Source organism: Felis catus, chromosome D3 (genome assembly GCF_018350175.1).
Source record: "Felis catus isolate Fca126 chromosome D3, F.catus_Fca126_mat1.0, whole genome shotgun sequence".
Classification (NCBI taxonomy): domain Eukaryota; kingdom Metazoa; phylum Chordata; class Mammalia; order Carnivora; family Felidae; genus Felis; species Felis catus.
This window is the reverse complement of record NC_058379.1, coordinates 53,745,514-53,772,712: the sequence shown is the minus strand read 5'-3', so window position 1 is coordinate 53,772,712 and position 27,199 is coordinate 53,745,514. Positions and strand designations below refer to the sequence as shown.

The 27,199-nt window shown below is 41.6% G+C and overlaps 1 protein-coding gene across 1 annotated transcript in view; it reads right to left on the bottom strand.

Moving 5' to 3' along the window:
* Positions 1–16,374, bottom strand: part of MEP1B (meprin A subunit beta) — a 28,409-nt gene extending 12,035 nt beyond the window's left edge. Inside the window, exons 1-8 of the mRNA XM_023241859.2 lie at positions 15,968–16,374; positions 13,507–13,525; positions 12,607–12,657; positions 12,477–12,520; positions 10,825–10,903; positions 3,099–3,216; positions 1,868–2,046; positions 272–490 (exon numbers count right to left, since the gene is read on the bottom strand). Of these exons, the coding sequence (XP_023097627.2) occupies positions 272–490; positions 1,868–2,046; positions 3,099–3,216; positions 10,825–10,903; positions 12,477–12,520; positions 12,607–12,657; positions 13,507–13,525; positions 15,968–16,030 (772 nt within the window). The 5' untranslated portion in view covers positions 16,031–16,374. The remainder of the gene's footprint in view (positions 1–271; positions 491–1,867; positions 2,047–3,098; positions 3,217–10,824; positions 10,904–12,476; positions 12,521–12,606; positions 12,658–13,506; positions 13,526–15,967) is intronic.
* Positions 16,375–27,199: the final 10,825 nt, after the last annotated feature.

Below are 27,199 nucleotides of genomic sequence, written 5' to 3'. Positions count from 1 at the left end.
CATGTTACTATAGGACCCAATTTGTTTGTAGAGCTAACGGCCAGAACTTCTAAGAAGAAAAATATTGCTTCCCAGGCATGGATTGGGATTTGGAGGTTTATACGTTTGTTATTTTTTTTAATATCAAACTTCAACTATAAAAACTATAATTATCAATTATCTAACCATAATTGCAGAAAAGCCAGCAATGCTCGACAAAATGGCACGGCACGTCATTTTCCCCTCCATGGTAGAGAGACACAGAAAACATTTCAAAGAACCTGCCACATACAGCAATTATACAGTCGATTCAACTTTAAGAGATCATAGTCGCTGAAATCCATTCGCTGGCCGATCACATCCATGAAGTCTGAGATTCGTGTTACAATTGTTGGTTCTGTTCCATTTTGGAAAGCCGTCTTACTGTAGTGCATTACTGACGTGTAATCATAGGGAACATTCAAGGAGTCTGATTCTTGGTCATCGTAGGTGTTAAAATTGTGCTCTCTGCCTAAATGTCAAATTTAAAAAGATCTTTAATTACTCGATGTTCACAAAATTTAGCTTATCTTACTCTAGGCTTCCATCACTGCCCAAGATTGGACATTAGCATTTAGTGTAAGGCTCTAAGAGCTTCTATTAGAAAGGTAGATTCTAAAAGGTGTTATTGACACAGTCAAGGTCATTGGCAGGTGCTCGTGGGAGGGTGGGGGCATCCAAAGCAGATGGAGGTGGAGGTAAGAGGACGTTGGGAAGTGTGGTGGGAAGGGACCTTGGAATGATAATACAGGCAAGAGTCCTTAGAAAGAACTGACGTACTCAGGGATTTCACGGTTACTGGAACACGTGTGCAAGTTTTTTAAAACGAATACATTCAGAGAAGATACCTGGTTGTTTAGCATCACACTGATGAGCGTCTGGTTGCAACTTGAAATGGGATGATTTAGGGGAAACAGTGAGGTGGAACTGATCTCCAAAGCTTATAGATGTGTTATCAAATCTGGACAGAAGTTTCTGTCAAAGTAAGACCCAGGGAATCTTAAAGAGCGAGATGATGGATTGAAGCTAAGCACTTGTCTTGCTCCAGAAATCTTGTAGTCCGCTGCTGTGCCTTACCCCAGTTGAGATCACCAGACAGCAATATCACTGAGCTGTGATGTTCAGGGGTCTCAGTACCGAGCAGCCCCCACAATGCCTCATACGACAGCAATACCACTCCCTCCACCGTACCCTCTGCAGGCAGGACAGATGGGGACACTAAGCGCCCTTGTGGAAAACATGAGCTTCAGTTGTACAATGTTATTAAGACATTTCTGACTTGGAATAGAAAGTCCCAAAAAGTTCCGGCTCATCAATTGCTGCAGTGTTTCCCAGTATGGGCTCCATAGAACAATAAACACAAATACTCAAAAAAATAAAATAAAAGAAAAGAAAAGAAAAGAAAAGAAAAGAAAAGAAAAGAAAAGAAAGGCGATAATCAAGTCAGTTCGGGAAATGCTTCGTATTTGGAGATTTACAATATGTGTTACTCTAACGGAGACTCTGAACAGTAAAGCGGTATCAGTAACTCAAGTTTAATGTATTTTAACCTAGGATTTCCCAAACTAATTGGACTGCGGATCTCTTTCCGCACACATCTGGGAGCATTTTGTGGGACAGCACTCCCTAAAAATGTGTTTTGGGAAACGCCAGTTTCTTAGATCTCGTCCAGCTCCAATGCACCAGGGGTCTGTGGTATCAGTGCCCCAACAACCTTCAGGCACGTGAACTCATGCACGTGAAGTAAAGCATCACTTCAGTTTTCCCATTATTAACGGTCGGCAGGAGATAGCACATGCTTAGAAATTCAGTTTGTGGCCCAAAATGTAAGAAAACGAAAGAAATGTACCTGACAGAATCCTGTCCCACATTATCATGACGTAGTCATCCCGATCGGAACGAGACTGCTCATGCCAGAACCCCAGGGCGTGGAGGAACTCGTGTTGAACTGTCGCTATTCGGTCACAGTTCTCCCCGATGGAGAGTTCTTGCTTCCCAACATGCATGTTGCCCACTGAAGACCAGCAGCTTACAGGAGAGTTCACGGGACAGGGGGAGAGGGTGTTCTCACCATGCAGGCTGAGGCCTCGGGGCACAATCCCCAGTGCCCGGTCCTCTCCTTTAACCCACCTACATCCTTCACTCTTTTATCAAGACACTGCCTCCCTCTCATAACCTCACAGATCACATGATTTTTGGAGAAGCGGTCCTGCCACCAAATATTACACGGGAGCAAGGCATCTCCCGATCAACCGAGTCCTGATTTTTTCTAGCAATGTCCAAGTTTTTCACATGGTCCTTGGTATGTTGATGACCACTCATAAAGTTTTATAGGTGTAGCAACCACATGGAATTGCCAAGCCCCAGGCAAATAATACTCAGTGTAACTCAAGCAGTAAGTGTAGTTAGGTTAAAATAAATTGAAATACGGGAAATCTACCCCCAAAACCAAGATCACACTATATACAACGCATGTTAGCCAGCTTGACAATAAATTATATTAAAAAAAAAAAAAGAGCATGGACTCAGGACTTAGCCATTCCTCTGGCTGAGTCCATTTCTTCATCGGTAAAATGGGAGAGAAAACCAGAACCTATGTTGCAGGTTAGCTCTGAAGACTAAATTAGTTAATACTTAGAAAACTCTTAAAATAATGCCTGGCACAATTTAGTGCTACATGTTTTGAATTACACAATCAAATAAAAAATATCCAAAGCCTTTAAAAAAAGAGAAAGAGAAAGAAAAAGAAAATAAATTGAAATACACGTGTGTACACGCGTTTTACTGAAAGAGGGAAATAAAAACTATGTAAACTACGAATGGTTGAAGTTCCTTAAGTTATGGGCTGGATGGCATGCAATCCCACCCTCCTTGTCTTAATGTGGGTAGTCTGGTTGCATGTGTGAAAATATTATTTGTATGGCTAGAGAAACTAGATGTAGTTTGTCTTTTAGGCTCCAGCAAACAGCTAAGGAAGCCCCCACCCACCCTCAAGGTCAGGGACTAGGGCAATTGTTGTGACAGGCCATACTTGCAATGGTTGGCATTTGAACCCTTAGAAGACAAACTTTCCACCTTACCCACTGCCCTTGAACACTGATATATAGTTAGCTTCTCCAGTCCAAGGCTTGAAGTCAATGCATGTTTTTAGGCGATAGCGTTCAAATGCGTTAAGGATAACTCCCTTAGCATTCATTTCTGAAGGAAGAAAACCAACAAAAAAGACACTCATGAACATTATCACCGTTGAACGATTCACCATGGAAATGGGCTATGCATTACATTGTTTATCATGAGTTAGTCCCTTCCTGAATGTTTAGTGTTTTATTTTTACCAAATTTAGTATTCAGTCCCAATTAAGTATGTATCATATGCAAGTATTTGGTTCTTCTTCAGATCCTTGATTTTGCCCCATATTTGTTTCTTTGGAACCACTAGAGGTGCGTTACTGAACAACAACAACAAAAACCATACCCTTACCTCAGAGCACAAATACCTTGGATCACAGGCAGCCAGAGTGAACCATCACTGTCACATGCTTCATCTGAGAAGCTACAGTATGTATTTAAAGCCTCACAGCAGAGCTTGTAATTTGAGGACCTTGAGATGGGAGTCCAGGAATATTCCGGAATGGTAGGTGCAGCATCCATATCTGTACTTCTATCATCTGTATCTATTCTGTATCTATATCATCTATATATCACCTATGTATTTATATCTCATCTGTAGCTGTCTATACCTATATCTGCAAAGTGCATTTCCTGGGGAAACTGTTCATAAGATTCTCAAGTGAGTTCAGGACCCAAATTAAAGTTAACCATTGTTTCAAAAAAGGCAGAGGCATGAAAGCAACAAAGACATTCAGGAAAAGAAGCTTGGAGGGCAACCCCGGAGGAAGGGGTTCCCGGGAAGGATGGTGGTTCCTGGGAAGTGGGAGACAGTGTGGCCAAGTGGAAAGCACTTGGACTCTGAGCCAGAGACGCCTAAGTTCTTTCCCATCCTCATCACTTTTGATGCGTAACCTTTGCCAATTCATTTCACCTTCAGAGTTTTCTAAAATTATCAGCTAAGTGGGGAAATAAAATCAACTTTGCAGGCGCAAAGTTAAGCATCAGACTCAGCCAGTTAGGTGTTGGACTGTTGGTTTCAGCTCAGGTCATGATCTTAAGGTTAGTGAATTCAAGCCCCACATTGGGCTCTGTGATGGCAGCTGGCAGTGTGGAGCCTGCTTGGGATTTTCTCTCTCTCTCTCTCTCTGCCCCTCCCCGACTCACGCTGTCTCTGTCTCTCTCAAAATAAATAAATAAACTTAAAAGTCAAATAAAATAAGGGGTGTCGGTTAAGCGTCTGACTTCGGCTCAGGTCATGACCTTGCGGTTCATGAGTTCGAGCGCCACGTCGGCTCTGTGCTGACAGCTCAGAGCCTGGAGCCTGTTTCAGATTCTGTGTCTCCCTCTTTCTCTGACCCTCCCTTGTTCATGCTCTCTCTCTCTCTCTCTCTGTCTCAAAAATAAAAAATAAAATAAAATAAACATTAAAAAAATTTTTTTTAATAAAATAAAATCAACTTTTCAGGAGATAATGTGAGGATAGGAGAAAGCAGAGGGGCAGTTCCAAGTAAATTGAGCATTTATCGAATGTTCATTTCCTTCCTCCCTTCTTACATGACCATTGCACTTTTGAAAACAATTAGTAGGAAGGTCCTCTGTTTCGGTGAGGATCAAGAGCAGGACTCACATAGGGGGCCCTAAAATCCATATGAATTTATATGAGGCACCCAGAATTCCACCTTTTATAATACCACACAAATAAAACATGTTCATTGCAAGTAAGTTAGAAAATGCAGATAAACAAAAAGAAGGAAATTATAAAATCTTATCACTTCAGAAATAATCAGCCACTCTCATCAAGCTTCTTGCTTGTATGTTATATACTCACAATATACACATATTTTTTAGAAAATACCAATCAGTCTACATATTTTATAAACTATGTGTTTCACTAAATAGTATATCATTAAAAGCTTTATCAGGTGTTCTTTTTATCATTTTAATGGCTACCTTATATGCCTGTAACATATACAAGTAACTTCCTATTGTCAGATATTTAAAGTGTTTCTGGATTTTCTGTGCTATAAATATCATGTTTGCATTCTTATCTCAAATCTAACACTTCCTTACAATAAGACATGATGATACCCACCACCACAAGCCTGTTTTAAGGACAGACTGTAAAAGGAGCATGCAGGTCTCGGCCTTTTATCAAAGTTTAATGAGGATAGCTTTTTTTTTTTAAATTTTTTTTTTTTTATCTTTGAGAGACAGGGAGTGACAGAGCGGAGTCGGGAAGGGGCAGAGAGAGGCAGACACAGAATCCGAAGCAGGCTCCAGGCTCTGAGCTGTCAGCACAGAGACCAACGCGGGCCTCAAACTCACAGACCGTTAGATCATGACCTGAGCCGAAGTCGGACGCTTAACCGACTGAGCCACCCAGGCACCCCACGAGAATAGTTTTTACCCTTCATTGAATTGAGAGTCAAATAAGGAAACATATGTGAAAGTTTTGTGAAAGGGATATAGCCCTCTACCAAGATAAGCTCTTCATTTACTGTGTGCCTTCATTACCAAAGGCTAATTATCTTTGACTCATAGATGCAGGAGCCCCCCCCCACCCCCACCCCCACCCCCACCCCCACCCCCACCCCGGGATCATGTTATTTTTTTTTTTTAATTTTTTTTTTCAACGTTTATTTATTTTTGGGACAGAGAGAGACAGAGCATGAACGGGGGAGGGGCAGAGAGAGAGGGAGACACAGAATCGGAAACAGGCTCCAGGCTCTGAGCCATCAGCCCAGAGCCTGATGCGGGGTTCGAACTCCCGGACCGCGAGATCGTGACCTGGCTGAAGTCAGACGCTTAACCGACTGCGCCACCCAGGCGCCCCGTGGGATCATGTTATGTAAATCCCCAGGCTCTGAAGGCTAAAGCAGGTCCTAGATAAGCCTACGAATTAAGCAAGCAGCTGCTCAGGATTATTTTTCTCTTTAGCCCTTTCAGGTTTCTAGCACCTTGATTTTCATTTCCATCCCCCCTCCTTTTACCCTGTCTGCTCTCTACCTGCCCCACACACGCCAAGTCTGACACCCAGGCAAGGAATGATCACTTATTCACAGGAAGCTATCCATGGCTGCCCCAAGAGTCACCCCTTCCAGAAAAGCTGCATCTAACAGCCAGGTAACACCCGGAATGTAAGCAAAAAGACTAAAGCAGAATTGAATATGTTGGTTAAGAGCGATTTCTGGAGAGCCCGAAGTCACTTCCAGTAAACCCTTCATAGGTATTTACTAACCCTTCATAGGTATTTACTTTTGCTACCTGTAAGGGTGGCTTTGCTTAGTGATTTCCTCAGTCAGAGTCATTTCAAGATGGTATACATTTCAGAAATATGAGGAAATCCTCTTCTCACTTTAAGCATAGAGAGTAAGTTCAATGCGACAATACTAAACAGGGGTAAAGCATTTTCCAAATGAGAAAGAATCAAAATCATGGAATTAAAAAAATGACCTAAAAATTTGGGGTTTAATCATGTTATAAAACTAGCACAAAATAATGCTGTAATATCAATTGAAAAAAGCAGATTAAAAAATTTAAAACGGGGGCTCCTGGCTGGTTCAGTCGGTGGAGAATGTGACTTGATCTCTGGGTCATGAGTTCACGCCCCACGTTGGGCATAGAGTTTACTCTTAAATAAATAAATAAATAAATAAATAGAATAAAAAATGAAGCAAAACAACTTAACAATTTTTTAAGTTTATTTATTTTGAGAGAGAAGTTGGAGGGGCAAAAAGAGAGGGAGAGAGAGAGAATCCCATTCTGCATAGTCAGTGCGGAGCCTGATACAGGGCTCAAACCCACAAACCATGAGACCGTGGCCTGAGCTGAAGTCAGACGCTTAACTGAGTCACCCAGTGCCTCTAAAAAAATTTTAAAACACTATAGTTATACCCATATAAAAATGTACACAGTTTGGATGGTAAGATGTGGACTGAATTTTTTTTACCTGACATGTTTGATTCGTATATGTTTATCAATTTATATATATATATATATATATATATATATATATTTTTTTTTTTTTTTTTAGTAAACTCTATGCCCACCGTGGGGCTCAAACTCACATCCTTCAGATCAAGAGTCACATGCTCAAGGAAACTGGGTGGCTCAGTTGGTTAAGCGACTGACTTCAGCCTAGATCATGATCTCACCATTCCCGAGTTTGAGCCCTGCATCAGGCTCTGTGCTGACAGCTCAGAGCCTGAAGCCTGTTTCAGATTCTGTGTCTCCCTCCCTCTCTCTCTGCCCTTCTCCCACTCACGCTCTGTCTCTCTCAAAAATAAATAAACATCAAAAAAAAAAAAAAAGAGTCACACGTTCTACCAACTGAGCTAGCTAGTCACCCCAGTTTATCAATTTAGTTTTAAAAAGATGTATTAACTGCCTATAAAATGTCAGAGATTATGCTAATCCTCAGATTTGCAAGATGAAAAATAGTTCTGGGCCTCAAGGCATTCACTATGTTGTTTTATAATGTGTAAAAACAGGTACATAAAGCTCATAAAGTTACAATAGCTTTGGTTAAAATTCAGGGCAGAAGTAGCCAAGAGATACAATGAAATTTAAAGCTAACTGGTATTTCATAGAACACCTTAGGAGAACAATTTTTCTAATTTTTATAAATAATTTGAAAATAAAAGAATTTTTATATTTTAATCAAAATATTAAGACCAAAAAATGTTATAAATATTTAAAGGCATTCAGATTTCCCCCCCATTCCTAAAGTCAGTGACTATCTTTCCCTTCCACATTATAGTTTCTTTTTTTTTTTTTTTTTTTTTTTTTTTTTCAACGTTTATTTATTTTTTTGGGGACAGAGAGAGAGACAGAGCATGAACGGGGGAGGGGCAGAGAGAGAGGGAGACACAGAATCAGAAACAGGCTCCAGGCTCCGAGCCATCAGCCCAGAGCCCGACGCGGGGCTCGAACTCCCGGACCGCGAGATCGTGACCTGGCTGAAGTCGGACGCTTGACCGACTGCGCCACCCAGGCGCCCCTCCACATTATAGTTTCTAATCCCACCTCTGGCCTTGGCTTTTTCTACCTCCTCTTGGTTTTTCATCTATGTTTCTGGCCAGTCCTCCCTTCTCAGTCACTTCTAACAGATCCTCTGTCTATATCAATTCCAGAAAGTTGTTCTCCCAAGCTGAATTCCAATCTTGGCCATCTTCTCACTCAATACAATCTTCTTGGGCCACTCCATACGCTCCATCTATCTAAGGAGTACGTGTTATATGCAGGGCACCGTGCAAGGGGCTCATCGCACCAGTGGCTTCAACCACCTCCCACAGCCTAAGAACACCCAAATCTCTCTCTATCCTGAATGATTAGTCTGTACACCAACACTTCGTATGATCTCTCCACCACAGTGGGCCTGATACATTTCGAACTCTGCATGACAATTTCCACCACACTTCTGTATCCCACCCTCTTTCAGACATATTCCCTGTTCTTGTTACAGGCACTACCATGCACTCAGTTGCCTAAGACTGAATCCTGGGCACCAGCATCTCTTTACCTCGATCCCTTTTCTTGCAGTCAATCACTAAATCTAACAATTGCTTCCTAAGGCTGTCTTAGAATTGTCCGTTCTTGTCTATCCTCGCTGAGAGAGACTTAGTTCAGAAACTCTCAATCGTTCCCTAAATTTCTTCTATAGATTCCTTATTTGATCTCTTTTCCTCCCCCCCCCCACTAATGATACATCTTCTCTACGGCAACTAGCTTGATCGCAATCTCACACCCACATTAAAACTTCTAGAGGTTCCATGTCACCATCAGTATGCACACCAAGTTCTTTAATGTGGGAAACACTCAAGTCTGTCCAAACTAGATTCTGCCTACCTGTTCAACCTCACTAACTCCCCATTTCCAACCAAAATTCCAGTTAAGGGTTTACCCTTTCCCCATGCCCTTGCGCATAGTGGTCCATCTGCCTGGAGCACCCTTCCCTTGCTATCAGAAGCCGTGCTGGCCCGCATGACGCCTTTCTGCGGATTATTACAAAGGAACACTTCGTCTGGGCAGATGCTGCAAGTCTCGACGTGGCAGGTAGTAAATAGCACTTCATGCAAAGAAACAAATGCCTCTTGATGAACGAAATGCAAACCTGATTTCAGTCCCACTTCCCCCTTCCCAGGCGCCTAGGTACCATGTACAACTTGCATAAATGTCCTGGTAGCCCTGCTACGTAGTGTCACCTGCCCCCTGATGCCTTTACATCTAGGCTGAGTCACATGCCCCTGCAATGCGCTCCCACAGCTTTTCAACATGTCATTAAGCAAAATATGTATCCCGTTCTATTGTAATTAACTTTTGGCCGATCTGAATCTCCACTGAAATGTATGAACTTCAAGAAAACTTTCCAGGGGCACCTCAGTGGCTCATTTGGCTAAGCATCTGACTCTTGATTTGGCTTAGGTCATGATCTCACGGTTGTGAGACTGAGCCCCACGTTGGGCTCTGAGCCGACAGCTCAGAGCCTGCTTGGGATTCTCTCTCTCTGCTCCTTCCTGCTTGTGTGCTCGCTCTCCCTCTCTCTCTTTTTCTCTCTCTCTCCCTCCCTCCCCAAATAAATAAACTTAAAAAAAAGAAAAGAAAAGAAGAGTTTCCCAAACAACAGTTGCTAAAATGATTCTGGCAACTGAAACCGTAAATAAAATGAGGACCACATTTAGAGTTTTCCTTTGCAATTAAATTTCTTCTATACTGTCTTTTGTTTTGGATTGGATTCTTCTGACTTTTTAGTGTTAAAATATTATTTATGTTATGAAAAGATGATGATAAAGATAGTGGGTTCTTATTGTTGGGTAAGTTCCTCGCTTGGCAAAATAAAATTTTGGCAAACCAATGCCAGTCCCTAAAGTTTTGTTTGGTTGTTTTATGTTTGCTTATTTTGGGTTTTTTTTTAATGTAATGTTTGTTCACTTTTGAGAGAGAGCCAGCGAGGGAGTGTTGTGGGCGAAGGGGCAGAGGATCCGAAGCGGGCTCTGCACCAACAGCAGCAAGCCCGATGTGAGGCTGTAACCTACAAACTGCAAGATTGTGACCTGAGCTGAAGTCGGACACTCAGCTGGCTGAGCCACCCAGGAGCCCCTGGTTGTTTTTGTTTTCAACTCATACGTAAAACCTGACCATAGAGGAAACCGCTGCTTTCAGATAGACTACCTTCCTGATCTTTGTGTCCCCAGCAGCCAACACAAAGTAGGCTCTCCATAAATGTTGGTTGCGTTGGGGCGCCTGGGTGGCGCAGTTGGTTAAGCGTCCGACTTCAGCCAGGTCACGATCTCGCGGTCCGGGAGTTCGAGCCCCGCGTCGGGCTCTGGGCTGACAGCTCAGAGCCTGGAGCCTGTTTCTGATTCTGTGTCTCCCTCTCTCTCTGCCCCTCCCCCGTTCATGCTCTGTCTCTCTCTGTCCCAAAAATAAATAAAAAAACATTGAAAAAAAAAATTTTTAAAAATGTTGGTTGCGTTAATCCCTTTCTTGGTCAAAATTCAGCAAATATTTCAGACAAAAGCACTGTGGTTCTTTTCATTGTTCATTTTGCTTATTTTTATAAGTAAATATTTGTCCATAGCCACATAAAGCAACAAAGAAATCCTGAAAGCCCATAAGAGCCTACTCGTGAAAATACTGTGATTATATTCTGTCAGGAATATACATCAGTTATGGATTCTCCAAGGTATATACTAACCCAAGCTATCTTCTAGAACATATGGGATGGTATGAGGCCATCTGTATTTTTCTCCAATGATGGAATTTCTATCTTGTGCCTGTCAAAAATAAATGTGAAGGGTTAATTAAATGAATCAGGCAAAAACCTAAGGAACAATGAATAGTTAATCTAGAAATAAATGAAATTTAAAATGTAAGAAAATAAGTAGTTTTAAGCAGGATAAATTTAAAGGTAGTGGAGGAAGGCTGCCAGTTCTGAGGGGCGAATACACTCGGTATGTTCTGAGTCTGTTTTGAGGCCAGTAGCCTAAAGAGTTAAGAGAGAAAAGAGACGCAGTAAGAGAGAAGGAGAGGAGATGGGAGGACAGTGGGCAGGAGTTAAATTATGCAAGGTCTTGAAGGCTGTGGGTAAGTTTGGCTATTGTTCTACATGCAGTAGGAAGCTGTTGAAGAGTTTCAAGCCCGGAAGTGAAACGATATCATTGCTGGTTTCAAAGACCACTTTGCGGGGCTCCTGGGTGGCTCAGTCCGTTAAGCATCTGACTCTCAGTTTCGGCTCAGGTCATGATCTCATGGTTCGTGAGATCAAACCCCACGTTGTGCTCTGCATTGACAGTGCAAAGCCTGCTTGGGATCCTCTCTCTCTCTCTCTCTCCCTCTTTGCCCCTTCCCAGTGTCCAGTTGAGAACGCCTTACATGTGAGACACCTCATAAATGCGGAAATGGAACTGACCAGTTGGCACCTGGATAGACAAGTCTGGAGTGCAGGAGAAGGGATGGATAAGAGTCACATCTTCAGAATCATCAGCATAGACATGACATTTACAGCCCTTGGACAAGGTGAGATCCAGAGGGAAAGAGTACAGATAGAAGAACAAGCCCAAGACTAAACCTGAGACACCGCAGCTCTGCTTCTTGAGTTGAAGTTCCCAGCAGAACTACCTGTAAGTAATCTATGCTCATCCATGTGCCATATACTCTTCATGCATAGATTTGGCAAGATCTTTACTTGGCAACACTATCTTTAGCTGTCAGGATAGAAGTCACAAAATCTATCTTTTACAGTAAAAATTCTGATTCATTGATATGTTTAAAAATTCAGTTTAATTTGGCCTCAACTAGATTAAATCAGGGAGGTTTTATTTAAAAATGAAAACATCAGGGCACCTGGGTGGCTCAGTTGGTTAAGCACCTGCCTCTTGGTTTTGGCTCAAGTCATGATTTCACAGTTCATGAGTTCGAGCCCTGTGCGGGGCTCTGTGCTGACAGTGTGGAACCTGCTTGGGATTCTCTCTCTTCCTCTCCCTCTGCCCCTCCTCTGTTCCCTTGTGCTCTCTCTCAAAATAAATACATAAACTTAAATGAAAATAAAAATGAAAGCATCATATTGTCCCAATAATGAAAATTCATCGGACCAATAAGATCAAGGCATACATAGTGAGTGACGATGGCTTTAACCACACAGAAATCTGAGTAATGGATAATGAAGGCATTATTATGCAAGTCCCTCAGGGTATAATGTATTTATTGAATACATCTGTCTCTATGATACTGTATCTCTAGAGACAGTTGGGTTTAACAAAGCCCATGTTGTCCAATCATTCTCATATACTCTGTACTTTAATTTGCAGTAGTTAATAGAAGATTCTTCCTTGCTTTGTTTCAACTCACCCCATCAAGTCTGATGTCTCCCTCAAATAGATCCAGCCCCAAATCTAAGAGGGAAGATAAAAATTCATGTTAGCAAATTGGATTCAAACCCTCTACTTACTAAAATATGTAAAAAAGAAAATCTACAAACCTTCATTGATATCAAATATATCTTGATCAATTCCACCATCTACATCTTTAACTAAAGGAAAGAGAAAAACACATTGAGCATTATGTTTTGAAAGACGACAATCTTTATCAATTATCAAATTAAAAGTAAGGAAAGTTCTTTGTATCAGGTAAGTGACTACTAGGTTCTGATTCAACATACATTGATTGATTGATTGATTGATTGACTGGTTGACTGAGAACCTCCCATGAGCCAGGCTTGGGGCTATGGGGCTTTTGCATATATGCTTTTGTCCTATCCATGTCCCTTGAATGTCAAATGACTTCAGGAATAAGAAATTGGTCACTCTGTATAATATTAAACTGAATTTGAAAGACTAGACTAGATGACTAGATTAAATGAGAAGCAAATGTTTAAATCTGGTCAAACCAGCCCAATCTACCCATATGTATATATCCCTTTGCTAGTAACATATCTTGGAACTCTCAAGCAAAAGTCCTAATTTAAATTTGAATTACTCTTGTAAGTTGCAAAGGAGTGAATAATAGGGCCAAATCTCTAAGGGTACGACAGAATAGGATGGACATCGGGTCCACCTGATTTGATGCAAAATAGCAAAAGTAGTAATAGCAAGCATTTATGGGATGTCTCATGTGAGTCATTGTGTTTGGATTTTCCTATATCACCATCTGTTTTTCTGCTGGGTATGTGGAACCCTGGAACAGGAACAATAAAACAGTTCTCAATAAATCAAAAGAAGCCAGTGTTTGACTAAAGTTCAATGCAATTATACAATTATGCATACGTAATTATGCATTGTGCCTAGCATTAAATGTGTCCTAAGTTATTCTGTCCTGTTGTTCTATCATCCACACGACTTTCTTTTACTATAACTTAGAACAAAACTCAAAATAGACTCACCAAAGTTTTCCGGAGTTGGCTGAGAAACAAACACATAAAAAAAAAAAAAAGGCATTATTATGACACCCATGACATAAAAGATCTTCTTGGTTCCAATTTATATCTAGTAATTTGTAGAGGGAGGGGAGTTCTTTAATATTAATATATTAATAATTTCTGGCTTATATCTAAGACAGCTAATTTGAGGTCTAAAATAATTTTTGGATGAAAGGGTCTTCTTATCTCATGTAAAAAATAAAATTGGCTGTTATATGGATTTGAAGGTGAAAGAAACAAGGAACTAACTTCACAGATTGAAAAGAAGGCAGCATGTAAGACTCCAGCCCTCAGATAAATGTTCACTTTAAACATGATTCTCTGAAGGATTCATGGAGCAATGTTTGAAAAACCTAATAATTTATCCCCATTGTTGAAATATTATTGTAATTTATAACAACCCCTTATAAAGAAACTTTATTGAAGACCTCATCAATCATGGTTTACTTTCACGTTTTTCTCAAGACACTGCTTGAGAAATGTTAAGAAAAAAAAAATCAATGGGTATACTTTGCAATTAAAAAAAAATTTTAAGGGGCGTCTGGATGGCTTAGTCAGTTAAGTGTCTAACTCTTGATTTCAGCTCAGGTCATGATCTTATGGTTTGTGAGTTCAAGCTCCACATGAGGCACTGCACTGACAGCGTGGAGCCTGCTTGGGACTCTCTCTGTCACTCTGTCCCTTCCCTGCTCAGGTGTGTGCACTCTCTCTCTCAAAAATATAATAAACGTTAAAAAAAACATGCACACACTAAGGAGCGCCTGGGTGGCTCAGTCGGTTAAGCGTCTGATTTTGGCTCAGGTCATGATCTCACAGTTTGTGGGTTCGAGCCCCGCATTGGGCTCTGGGCTGACAGCTCAGAGCCTGGAGCCTGCTTCGGATTCTGTGTCTCCTTCTCTCTCTGTCCCTCCCTCGCTCTTGCTCTGTCTGTCTCTCTCTCTCTCTCAAAAATAAACATTAAAAAAATAACACTTCTGAAAATAGGTTCTCTACAAGTGACCAAATGAAAAACCTAGACTATATGCCCAATGGAAAAAATGAAGTAAACCTGAGAAATTTCTTTTTTTTAGTTTTTTTAAATGTTTATTGATTTTTGAGAGAGAAAGAGAGCACAAGCAGGGGAGGAGCAGAGAGAAAGAGGGAGACACAGAATCTGAAGCAGGCTCCAGGCTTTGAGCTGTCAGCACAGAGGCTGACACAAGGCTCGAACCCACGAACTGTAAGATCATGACCTGAGCTGAAGTCAGATGCTTAACCGACTGAGCCACCCAGGCACCCCTTAAACCTGAGAAATTTCTTAGGGAAGTCTAGAGTGTAGTGAGAAAGCTCATGGGACTGGCAGGCAGCAGGTCTGGGTTTTATGCCTGGTTCCACCAATTCAAAGCAAGTCAGTTCACCTTCCAGAAACTCAGACTATCTGTAAAATAGGTTAATACAGCTTACATATCTAAATACCAGAATCATATGGACTGTTTGGCAAGCAGTAGGAATGAACTGGTTGGATAGTTACTCTTCTTGATATGAAGAAGTGCCTGTTTGTCTCACACATTAGCCACACGTAGGCACACTCAGAGAGGAATGCTAATGTGCCTAATGATAAAAGTCATCAAGAGGTGCCTGGGTGGCTCAGTCAGTTAAGGGTCTGACTTCGGCTCAGGTCATGATCTCATGGTTTGTGAGTTCGAGCCCTGCATCGGGCTCTGTGCTAACAGCTCTGCTTCAGATTCTGTGTTTCCCTCTCCCTCTGCCCCTCCCCTGCTCATGCTCTCTCTCTTAAAAATAAATAAACATTAAAAAATTTTTTTTAATTATCAAGTATTTGTTCATAACTACAGTTATAATGTGTCTTAAATGGCATCTCTTGTTCTCAATGTTGTAGGTCCTGTTCATAGAATATCAGCTCAATATAATAGCTTATTTTAAAATCACAACTAAAATTCCCCCTAGGCATTTTGGTTTTTAACCCCCTAGGTTTAAAACTTTGGGTTGGTCTACGGTACAAACTACCTGTCACTGTAGGAAGATTGGTCTAACCTGACAAAGAGGCAGACGAGAAACCCCATGCTACAAAACCGTAAGCTCTGGCTTTGCCTGTGACATCCACCATTCATGTCTTACGGCACCGCAACAGTAATATGCATTTCACTCGGCAGTAAAAAATGGAATGCTTTTCAAATTGCACATTTTCTACCTTATCAGGAGAAAACTTGTTACACAAAAATGAAACTGAAAGAAATATATAACTTTATGTCCATGTCCCTGACTCTGTCTCTGACGGGGCTGCTTCTCACCCCGTGACCCTGCCTGCCCCAGCTCGCCCCGCTCATGTCATTCACATCTTGAAATTCCTAAAAAGCAAAAACATGAACACACAGGCAATAGGCCCCCAATTTTTCTCGTTGTGTTCCAAACACAGTTTCCTTACCAAGCCAGGAACCAGGAAGAGAATGGCAAAGAACAGAAACCAAGGCAGATACCATGAATCCATGTTGTGGCTTCCAGTTGAAATGTGCAAACTAAGAAAGTCAGAGTAGCATTTACTTCTTAAAAGGCAAACATCATAATTTGTAGCCTTTGATCTCAAAGATCCATCTTGCAGGTCAGCTCGCTGTAGTAGTATTATCTGCAGTCAGAGAGTTAAAGTCCAGTATCCTGAACACAGCTCTGCAGCCTTGTTTGTTGGCTTTTTTTTTTTCCCCCTGAGTCAACATTCAGTAGTTAAGTGCCTGGCTGAGACCTGTTAATGAAATAAGTTCTCTAATTTATACATATTTGTCCTCAGAATTATTGACGACCACTTGAGCAAAAGAAAATATCACATTAATTTTTATTTATTTTTTATTTATTTATTTTTATGTTTTCCTTTTGTGAATTCCTGAAATTAACTTTTAATCTTTCAAATAGTAACGTTTGTGAAGCTCCTTCTGCTCATCTAACCCTGTGCTGCTTTCGTATATCCAGTTATGTCCCTGGCTTTTTTTTTATCATTCATTCATGTATTAGAAAATTTATTGAGTTTCAAAATCCATTTATGTGTTAGAAATCTGGCATATTTTGATCATTATATATAAAGTAGCAAAATAGCAACATACCTCACTCGTGAAAATTCCCACGAAGCAAACCTAAGGGGGAGGGTCCAAAGCTAGGAATGGTCACCGGTTTTCTGATAAACTAGTGTTCCAATCCATCTCTCAGTTCTTTCCCTTTTTCCTTGTTTTCTTGGGCTAACTTTTCTTTAGAGACAACCTACTCTCTGTGTTCCCACGGTTCCACTCTCAACCGTGATGCGATATGATATTTTTGCAACACCACTTTTTCCCTCAGCAATTCCCTCCCCACTCAGGATTGGTCCTTGCCCCACTCTGCGCTCATAGGAAGGATGTCAAAAGATGCATGGTAGAGACAAAGGACTTGGGAGGATGCTCTTTGTGAGTTTGAGCCAGTCATTCCCAACCTCTGAGGGGAGGGTAAGTGTTCAAAGGGAAAGTTACAAACCCAACTCCTCACTTGTTCCCAGGGATCCTGCGGATGGTTTCTGGGATCCCGAATCAAATGGGCCTGTTTCCTGACTAGAGCTACAAGGAGACAAAAACACTCTGCAAAAGAATGCCTTGGAAAGAAGGAGAATAACTCCTAAGAGACCAGAGTGGCACACAAGTATCAGGGAAAGCCCCACACCTGCGGGGCCATGTGGATAGGAATCCAAGTGTCTCCATAAAGGGCTGCATAGAAGGACAACCAACGACCAGACGAGAGACAGATGTTTCAGAGCATGCCTGAGGGGGGATGCCACCGGGATGAGATGGGGCCTTGGGCTGTCAAGCTTAGGCATGAGCCTCAGAGTAAAAGATGGGAATCCTTAATCGGCAGCAGTTAAATTTCTCCCATTTATGTGGATGGGGACTCAAAACAATACTTACAGTTACCGAAAAATAAAGGTATTTATTATGCACATCTGCTTTTGTGAGCCACGTGCAACTGAGACCCCTGACTGCAAGCCATGCGTTAGGGCAGACGGCTCACATTCCAAGTTAGGAAGTTGCAATCAGGGAGGTAGGAAGCAACAGTTCCGAGGACGGTTGTAGTCTGCTGTGAACCCTACCGAACACAGCACATGGACAGCCCCTCTAGGAATCTCCTGGACAGTCATGGGGGCGTGGCTGAAATCCAACTCCAGAAATGTGTTTTGACTGCAATTAATGGATAGATTCTACATTTCATTCTTCCTGGGATGGTCACTGAGGCTCTAATGCAGAGGCTACCCTTGGCTGGTCTAACATGGCTCCAGCCCCGCTCACTTGTCTCCTGGAGAGCGTGTCTGCCTCTGGCTGCTGGTCCTCCTCTGGTCTTCATTTCTCCCGGGGACTATCGCGAACCGTGCTCAAGATTCCAGCCATATGGATTGTTCTGAGAGCTCCTGGAACGATCAGGAAAGCGCATTTCTCTCAAGAATGTGATTCTCAAAACCCCCCATGGAATACGAGAATATTCTAGACCTAAGGATGGCAGATGTCAAGAATGAAAAGCTTTCTAATAGGAAATAGTACAGAGGTTGCAACACAAGATCCGTATCTTTCCTCTTAGAACGCCCACTTCCTTCACCCAGTTCTTCTTCCAAAAACAATAACAAAAAGTTTTTGTAAGTTATGTCATGTGTTCCCCAATGGTGGCTCTTTATGAAATCTTATCAACACTTCTATAAACTTATTAGGGAGGTGCATGTAATTGAATTTAAATTAAATTAAATTAAATGGAACTAGGAAAAAAGGAAGAAAATGGAGGTGTGGTGACTAAAGAAGTCCCCGGGCAGCAAGGAGAATACAAATTCATTATGGCCCCAGCCAATTAAAGGGCAAAAGAGCTCATAAGACATCTGCACCCCCTGCGATTGAGCACAATAAATCGCATTCTTCTAAGCCCCTCCCCAAACTCCCATCCCTTACTCGATTTTTCAAAATCGTGCTATATTACTGTATTAGTCAAGGTTCTCCAGAGAAGCAGAACCAATAGGATCTGTATATAGATAGAGAAATTTACTTAAAGAATTGGCTCACATAACTGTGGAAGCTGGCAAATCCAAAATCTGCAGGGTGGGCTGGTAGACTGGAGACCCAGAGAAAAAGCAATGTTGCAGCTTGAGTCCAAAAGCAGTCTGCTAGCAGAATTCTCTCTTCTTCTGGCAATCTTGGTCTTTTGTCTCTTAAGGCCTTCAACTGATTAGATGAGGCCCACCCACACAAAGAAAGGAAATTGGCTTTGCTCAAAGTCTACTGATTTAAATGTTAGCATCATCTGGAAAGTGTCTTCACAGTGACGTTTAGACTAGTATTTGACCAGATATCTGGATTCCATGGACTAGCCAAGTTGTCACATAAAATGAACCATCAGTTCTCTTTTTTGTTCTCTTCTTTTATTTGCCAGACTCTTCACAGTCTCCTGTTTATGGGCTAGCTATTGGTTACACTAAAGGTGGCTATTACGGCCAACTCAACACAATTGGCTGGACTGCCAGCCACACCCCTGGCTGAAGACAAAGATGCTATCTATCGTGTTCCATGGTGAACATCAATGACAACATGGTCACATCTATAACTCTAGGAAAATACCGAGGGACCGAGAGTTGCTCTTCAGATTTCAAAGCAAGTTGGCTGAGGCGGTGAGGAACCATTCTATTCTTACACCGTATGATCCTACTTCAAATTCCTGGACTGTTTTGTTTTGCTTTGTTTTGTTTTGTAAGTAACTGTTATACCCAACATGGGGCTTGAACTCATAGCACTGAGATCAAGAGTTACATGCTCTACTGACTGAGCCAGCCAGGCACCCCTCTGGACTGGCTTTACACAGGGAGCTTTTTGATGCTGGGAGCTAGCCCACAAAGAAACAGTGGGGGGAGAATTGCAGCAGGATGATGAGATAGCAGCTTCCTCCCACCATCACAAGAGGATCACCAGGTGGCCCGAAAAGTTTGGCAACCCTACTGTAGCTCAGAGGGCGTGGTGCCATTAAAAATTCACCCCAAGCCAGAACAGGTCTAAAATGGGTGTCCATTGGGGTGCCTGGGTGGTTCAGTTCGTTGAGCGTCTGACTTCGGCTCAGGTCATGATCTCACGGTTCGGTTCCACGCTCACAGCTCAGAGCCTGGAGCCTGCTTCAGATTCTGTGTCTCCCTCTCTCTTTGCCCCTCCCCTGCTCATGCTCTGTCTCTCTCTCTGTGTCTCTGTCTCTCAAAATTAAATAAACATTTAAAAAAATTTAATGGACGTTAAACATTTGCTGCAGGAGGGAGCAGATTCGCTGGACACAGCAAAAAAAAAAAAATTGAGAGAAAGATAGTCTTCTTTCTTCCTTCTTTTTTTGGGCTCCAGCTTTTAACCCGCAGTAACATTCAGCCTAGGCTGCTTTAACCACAAAAATGACTGAGAAAGGAAAGATGGAATGTACGATTGATCTCACCACAGTCTCCCATGAATGGGAAACGTCTCGGGCATTCTGCTGGAAGTGTTTGCCTCCTGTCCCCTCCTGTCACATGTGCCTTACTCCACAGCAGTCCTCAAATTTTTTGCCTTGAAACCCCTTTTCATTGTGAAAAGTGACTGAGAACTCACAAAGAAGTTTTATTATTTTATCTATCAATATTGACCTTCTTAGAAATTCACACTGAAAAATTTTTGAATTATTAATTGATTAAAAGTAATTTTAAATAAATTTCAAACTTATTATATGTTAATATAATAATATATTTTAAGGGCGCCTGGGTGGCTCTGTCGGTTGAGCATCCAACTCTTGATTTCAGCTCAGGTCATGATCTCACAGTTCGTGAGATCAGGCTCTGCGCTGACAGGGTGGAGCCTGCTTGGGATTCTCTCTCTCTCCCTCTCTCTCTGCCCCTCCCCCCACTCGCTCGCGCATGCTCTCTCTCTCTGTCAAAAATAAACTTTAAAATATGTATTTTAATGAAAAGTGAGCACATATTCAAAAAATAATGGGAAGAGTGGCACTGCTTTACATCTTGGCAAATCTCTTAATGTCTGGCTTACTAGAAGACAGTTGAATTCTCAGATCTGCCGTGATACGTTGTCACAATTCAAGCATATGAAGATAATTCAGCCTCAGACAGAAATGTAGTTGAAAAGAGGAGCAGGGGCGCCTGGTGGCCCAGTAGGTTGAGTGTCCGACTTCGGCTCAGGTCATGATCTCACAGTCCGTGAGTTTGAGCCCCGCGTCGGGCTCTGTGCTGACAGCTCTGAGCCTGGAGCTTGCTTTGGATTCTGTGTCTCCCTCTCTCTCTGTCCCTCCCCTGCTTGCACTCCGTGTCTCTCTCTCAAAATAAACGTTAAAAGAAACAAATCCTCTCATGGCTACCAAAAAAAGAAAAAAAAGAAAGAAAGAAAAAAAGAAAAGAGGAGGAGTATTTTAACAGCCTTTTTAGATGATTGTGGCTGTTCTTCTTAAATACTACACCCAAATTTCACATGCCACAGTTTCTTCAATCACAACGATGAACTTTTCATACTTTGTTATATTAAAATCCATTGGTCTAATCTTGCATTTCAAATGGATGCTTTCCCTATGCATAATTTGTTTTTTTTAATTTTTTTACATGTTTATTATTTTTGAGAGAGACAGAGCGTGAGCGGGGGAGGGACAGAGAGAGGGAGTCACAGAATCCAAAGTAGGCTCCAGGCTCTGAGCTGTCAGCACATAGCCTGACACGGGGTTCGAACTCACAGACTGCGAGATCATGACTTGAGCCAAAGTCGGCCGCTCAACGACTGAGCCACCCAGGCACCCCTCCCTATGCATGATTTGTAACACCACTTGTCCTTCAGAAAATCTGGATCTTCCCAATGTTGACACATTTCGTATCCCTTATCAGATAAATCTCTTGGTCGACACCACCAATCTCATCCGAAAAGCTGATAAAGATTTCGGAAACCATTAAATTCGCAGGGACGAATTTCTGGACACAGGTGTTCCAAAAATCCTTTCTCTTGAAAGCTCAAGTTTTAGCATTGGTAATAAACGCCGTCAGTTGGTTTCCCGGATAGGTTAAGCCCACTCCATTCGTTTTCAAGAACATTTCTGCGAAATACCTAATAGTCACCGTCTGCCTACTGCTTGTTCCATAAGCAAATGCGGTGTTCTATGAAAAAAGCAGCTGGAGCAGCTCACGTCTCAAGCAATCACACAAATGCTTTGCCCAAAACAAAGATCCTATTTCGGCATGCAGCGCAAGTGCTCTGCGTGTACTTCCCATTTTATGACACAGAATATTAACAAGATGTGCACTCAGGGGCCTAGATTTAATAAAATTAATTTTTATAGCTTCATCAGGACATTTTCAAGTGCGACTGTGGTTGTTTTTACTGCAAGGGCATGGTGCTGAAGAATTCAACAGCTACTAGGGACGCCTGGGTGGTTCAGTCAGTTAAGCATCTGACTCTTGGTCTCAGCTCAGGTCTTGATCTCAGGGTATTGAATTCAAGCCCTCTGTTGCACTCTGTGCTCGGCATGGAGCCGGCTTAAAAGACACACAAAAAAAATACAATGGCTACTACTGCCACTGCTTTTGCATCAAGGTGCAATTGTCAACACATTAAAAAGGCAACAACAACAATAAAACAACAACAACAACAACAACCCGGGGGTCTGGGTAGCTCAGTGGGTTGAGAATCCAACTTTGGTTTCAGTACTGGTCATAATCTCACAGTTCATGAGTTTGAGCCCCATATCGGGCTCTGTGCTGGCAACAAGGGGCCTGCTTGGGATTCTCTGTCTCCTTTCTTTCTGCCCCTCCCCCGCTTGTGAGCATGCATTCTCTGGCTCTCTCTCTCAAAAATAAATAAACTTAAGTTTTAAAAAAAGGCCAAAATGTCAGTATTATTATGAAGATAGTTCTGGCTTGTGGGTCCCTACAAGGGTCTCTGGGACATTTCAGAAGTCTGTGGACCACACTTGGAGAACTATTGCTTTATAATGACAGGAAGGTAGAACAAGACTCAGAAAGACAAGGGTTTGGGCCCTTAGATAAGAGGTTCATCAATTTAAGGGCAGCTGGCTGGCTCAGTCACAAGAGCATGCGACTCTTGATCTTGGGGTAATGAGTTTGAGCCCCACGTTGGGTTTAGACATCACTAAAAACATAAACTTTAAAAAAAATAGAAGTTCATCAATTTAATAGCTACCTGAGCATGAGAAAGTTAAACTCTCTGGGTCTGTATACACACACACACACACACACACACACACACACATATATACACACAATGGAATATTACTCAGCCATCAAAAAGAATGAAATCTGGCCATTTGCCATGATGTGGTTGGAGCTAAAATGTATTATGCTAAGCAAAATAAGTCAATCGGAGAAAGACAAACACCATATAATTTCATTCATATATGGACTTTAAGAAACAAAACAGATACACATGTGGGAAGTGGATTCAGGGGGGATGGAGAGAAGAGAGAGAAACAAACCACAAAAAACTCTTAATGATAGAGAACTATGGGTTGATAGAGGGAGGGGGGTGGGAGATGGGTTAGAAGTGTGATGGGTACTGAGGAGGGCACTTGTTGTGATGAGCTCTAGGTGTTGTATATAAGTGATGAATCTCTGAATTTTACTCCTGAAACCAATATTGCACCGTATGTTAACTAACTAAAATTTAAATTAGGAAAATAAATCTGTTCCTGAAAAAAAAGAGTATGTTCAGCATATTAAAAATTATGTATATAAAGTTAGTGCCTAGAATATAGACAACACTAGAATATGGACCAGAGATGTGTACGTAGGGGAGTTCATGAAAAAGCGAAATTATTGGAGAAAACCAAAGTATACTTTAACTGACATATTTATTCCAAAATATTTACAGAAATATTGCTATGTGGAGATATAGAAACAAGTGGCATGATCCCTGCTCTTGAAAAGTTTATAGGGGTGTTTAAATCAACTCGGCATTAAAGTCATCTGTAAAGACTCAACCTGATCATTGTTACAAAGAAAGGTAGGTACCAAGGACCAAGGTCCAACAGTGAAGTACTTGCTCGTAGTCTATACATGGATTTAGGAAGCCAACTGAAAAGGGAAGATGGACTCTTGGGCCAGTCCAGGGGAGAAGGTGACAGCCTGGCTTTTGGCAAGTTTACTGGTCACCAAGGTACCTGATAAGCTAACAGGAAGGTGGGGAACCCCATCATTCTGAACTAAAGACTATGCCCTTGGGTGGGGAAGACAGTCATAGCTCTGGATTTTCAGATCCCTGCCATAATGGTGAGAAGCAGCAGCATCTGATTCCTCACACATCCATCATGGAATCTTTGGATATAGATAAATAATGCTCAGCTGCTCTGTGACCAGGGATTTATGCTTTGACAGGTGCTTCTGTGGGTTCTGGGCCCTCCAGCTGTTGCCTTTGCTCTGTATGGCCAGAAGAGCAAGGTGTGCATGGAGTAGGTGACATGTGATTCATTGCAATTAGGGTAAGAATAAAAGGGAAAGAACAACATTGGCTTCAAGAGTCATCATTCAAGTGTCATAATTGAAGCTACTTGTCAATGTTTCCATGGAGTTGGCTCTCCAGATGAGCGTGCTGTAGGGTTATGCCTCAGCCTAGAACATGAAAGAACAAAACCTCACAGACACTGCAGATGAAGTCATTGCCATTTTCTGACAAAAGAGACAGGAAGGACAGGCTGCGGTTCCATCTTCATCTAAGAGAAGAGAGAGGAGAAAGAGAGGTAATGAGCAGTCATGGAAATGAGTGTCAGCTTATACATGTGTTGGGGGATTTTACTGCCAACCATTAGACATTTCAGGACTGAGGACCAAAAGCCAAGAGTAACCTGCCTATTTCACAAATTGGCCCTAAAAACTAGTCCTACATAGTGATGTGACTTGATTTGCTTTGATAATCCTAGAGAATGGACCTATCATAGATGATCCTTTGCACTAATGTAGATATTTCCTGGTATGAGGTTATGAGCAAAGGAGATAAGTTACACATTCATATCTTTACAGCGTGGTATCATTATTAAATGTATGATTGAATGTTTAGATGGATGGATGGATGGATGGGAAGGTAGGTTGTTGGTGGTGGTTTGGTATGAAATGTGAACTTTAGAGCTAAAGGTGAAATAAATTTTAGGAAATTAAAAACTTCTAAGGTGGGATACCTAAGGAGAGCTGTCTGGGGAATCATTTGCTCAAAGAATACAGTTCAGAGTCCTACCTCTAGCCTTGAACTAGAGATTAGAAATCACTTCAAACATCTCAAATATCCAAAGGTCTGACTAATACTACAACAGGAGAGTTGGGGACAGTGGTTCTGGGGGCTAAGAGAAGCAGAGACTCAGCCCCAGAATCTGGTAAGGTCGAGAGTCATTTGGTGTCTGTAATCCTCCCATATAATAATTCATGATGGTGGAACATCTCTCAGCCACCATTGATCTTAACTTGAGATCCACATTTATCAATAGAATTCAGGAGTAGGAGTTCTGTGAATTTGATGGAGAAAATAATTATGTAAAATAATTACATCTCAATTTCATTGACTTTTAATTAAAATGTAGGATTTCCTTCCACTGCAAAATAAGCACAAACCTTAATAGGTATCAATACTTGTGACTGTCACCAATAAAAATAACAAATATTTTCATATCAGATCACAGTAAGTGTTAATATCTCAAAATGTTGTGTATGCTCATTGCTGCTTTGAATTATGGCAGTCATGGAGCTCATAGCTAGGTCTAGTCATTTACTACAGTAACAAACACTTGTATTACTGTATCACAAACATTCTTTTTGTTAACTAGATTTAAATATAATTGTAGGTTTTTTGGTAATCTTACGTATTTTATTTTATGCATTTAAAACATTATTCTGGGGCCGCGTGGGTGGCTCAGTCGGTTGAGCATCTGATTCTTGATTTCGGCTCAGGTCATGATCTCACGGTTCATGAGATTGAGCCTTGAGTCAGGCTCCATCCACTGCAGAGCCCGCTTGGGATTCTCTCTCTATTTCTCTCTCTCCCTCTCCTCTGATCATGCGTGCTCTCTCTCTCTTTCTCAAAATAAATAAATAAGCACAAATAAATAAATAAATAAATAAATAAATAAAACATTATCCTGAGAAGGGAGCTTCTCAGGAGCTTCACCAGACTAACAAAAGGTGTCCATGGCCCAAAAACGTTAGGGTGACAACAGCATGGATGGATCTAGAAAGTATAATGCTAAGCTAAATAATCAGTTAGAGAAAGACAAATACCATACGATTTCACTCATATCTGGAAGTTGAGAAACAAAACAAATGAACAAAGGAGAAAAAAGAGAGACAAACCAAGAAACTGGCTGTTAACTGTAAACACTGATGGTCGCCCGAGGGGAGGTGGTGGGGGATGGGTAAAATAGCTGATGGAGACTAAGGAGTGCATTTGTGATGAGCACTGGGTGATGTATGGAATTTTGAATCACTATATTGTATACCTGAAATGAATATAACACTGTATGCTACTTACATTGGAATTAGAACTTAAAACCTAATAAGAATGAAAAACAATGTTATGGTGAGAGAGCTGCTTCCTTCCATCGTGCCTCATCTTCCCTGGATGGACATCACACTGAATTCTCATGAAGGGATAGGCAGTTTTTTCCTGACATTTCCAGGAAGCAGCTCAAACCATCAAGCCCAAGGACTGTAAGCAAGCTGTTTTATCCATTAGGCACCATAGAAACGGGGCCTAGGGCCAATGAGCTTGAACAATGCTGTCTACAAAAACACTTAAGACAGAGCTAGGGGGAAAATTTTTTGCTCTAAACTAAAAATAAAGCTACAGATGTGCAATTAATAAATGTCTAATTAAATGTACCAAATTTCATGTCAAATGCATCTGTCATTACATTTAATATTCACAAATATTTTTGCATTTGAAAAATTTACAGATCAGATTTTCTCACTTTGCAAGAAATCTCAAATAAACATGATTATGAAGAAAAACAATAAAAAATTAAAGTTACAGCCAAATATTTTCAAAAGTAGAATTATATAAATACACGTAATATTTTGGGGGGGGGGACTAGACTAATGGAATGTGTAATGTCAGTACATTTAGTACATTTTATTATGTTTGAGGGGTGCCTGGGTAGCTTAGTCGGTTGAGCAACTGACTCTGGCTCAGGTCATGACCTCATGGTTTGTGAGTCCGAGACCCCCATGGGGCTTTGCTCTGACAGCATAGACCCTGCTTCAGATTCTCTGTCTCCCTCTCACTCTGCCCCTCTCCCACTTGTGCTTTCCCTCTCTCTCTCTCCCTCTCTCCTCCCTCTTTCTGAAAAATAAATAAACATTAAAGAAAAAGTACGAAAGAAATGTCAGGGGGGTGAGGGGGTGCTCCAAAGAATCAAATGGACCCAGGCCTTCAAAGGTCTCAAAACCGCACTGGCCTGAAATTGTAAACCTGTCCTCTTGGACCCTCAAAAGGAGCACAGCCCCAGAGTTTGGGCCCTTGGAAGACTCCTACCGTCTCCATCCCTTGCCCCATACACCCTCCCAAGGCTTCCCAATCCTCCCCCACTCTTCCTTACCCCTCAAAGTCCACCTCACTCTCTGGCCCTGGGCACTTCAGCTTCTCAGAAAGATCAAAGAATTGCAGCCTTTTTT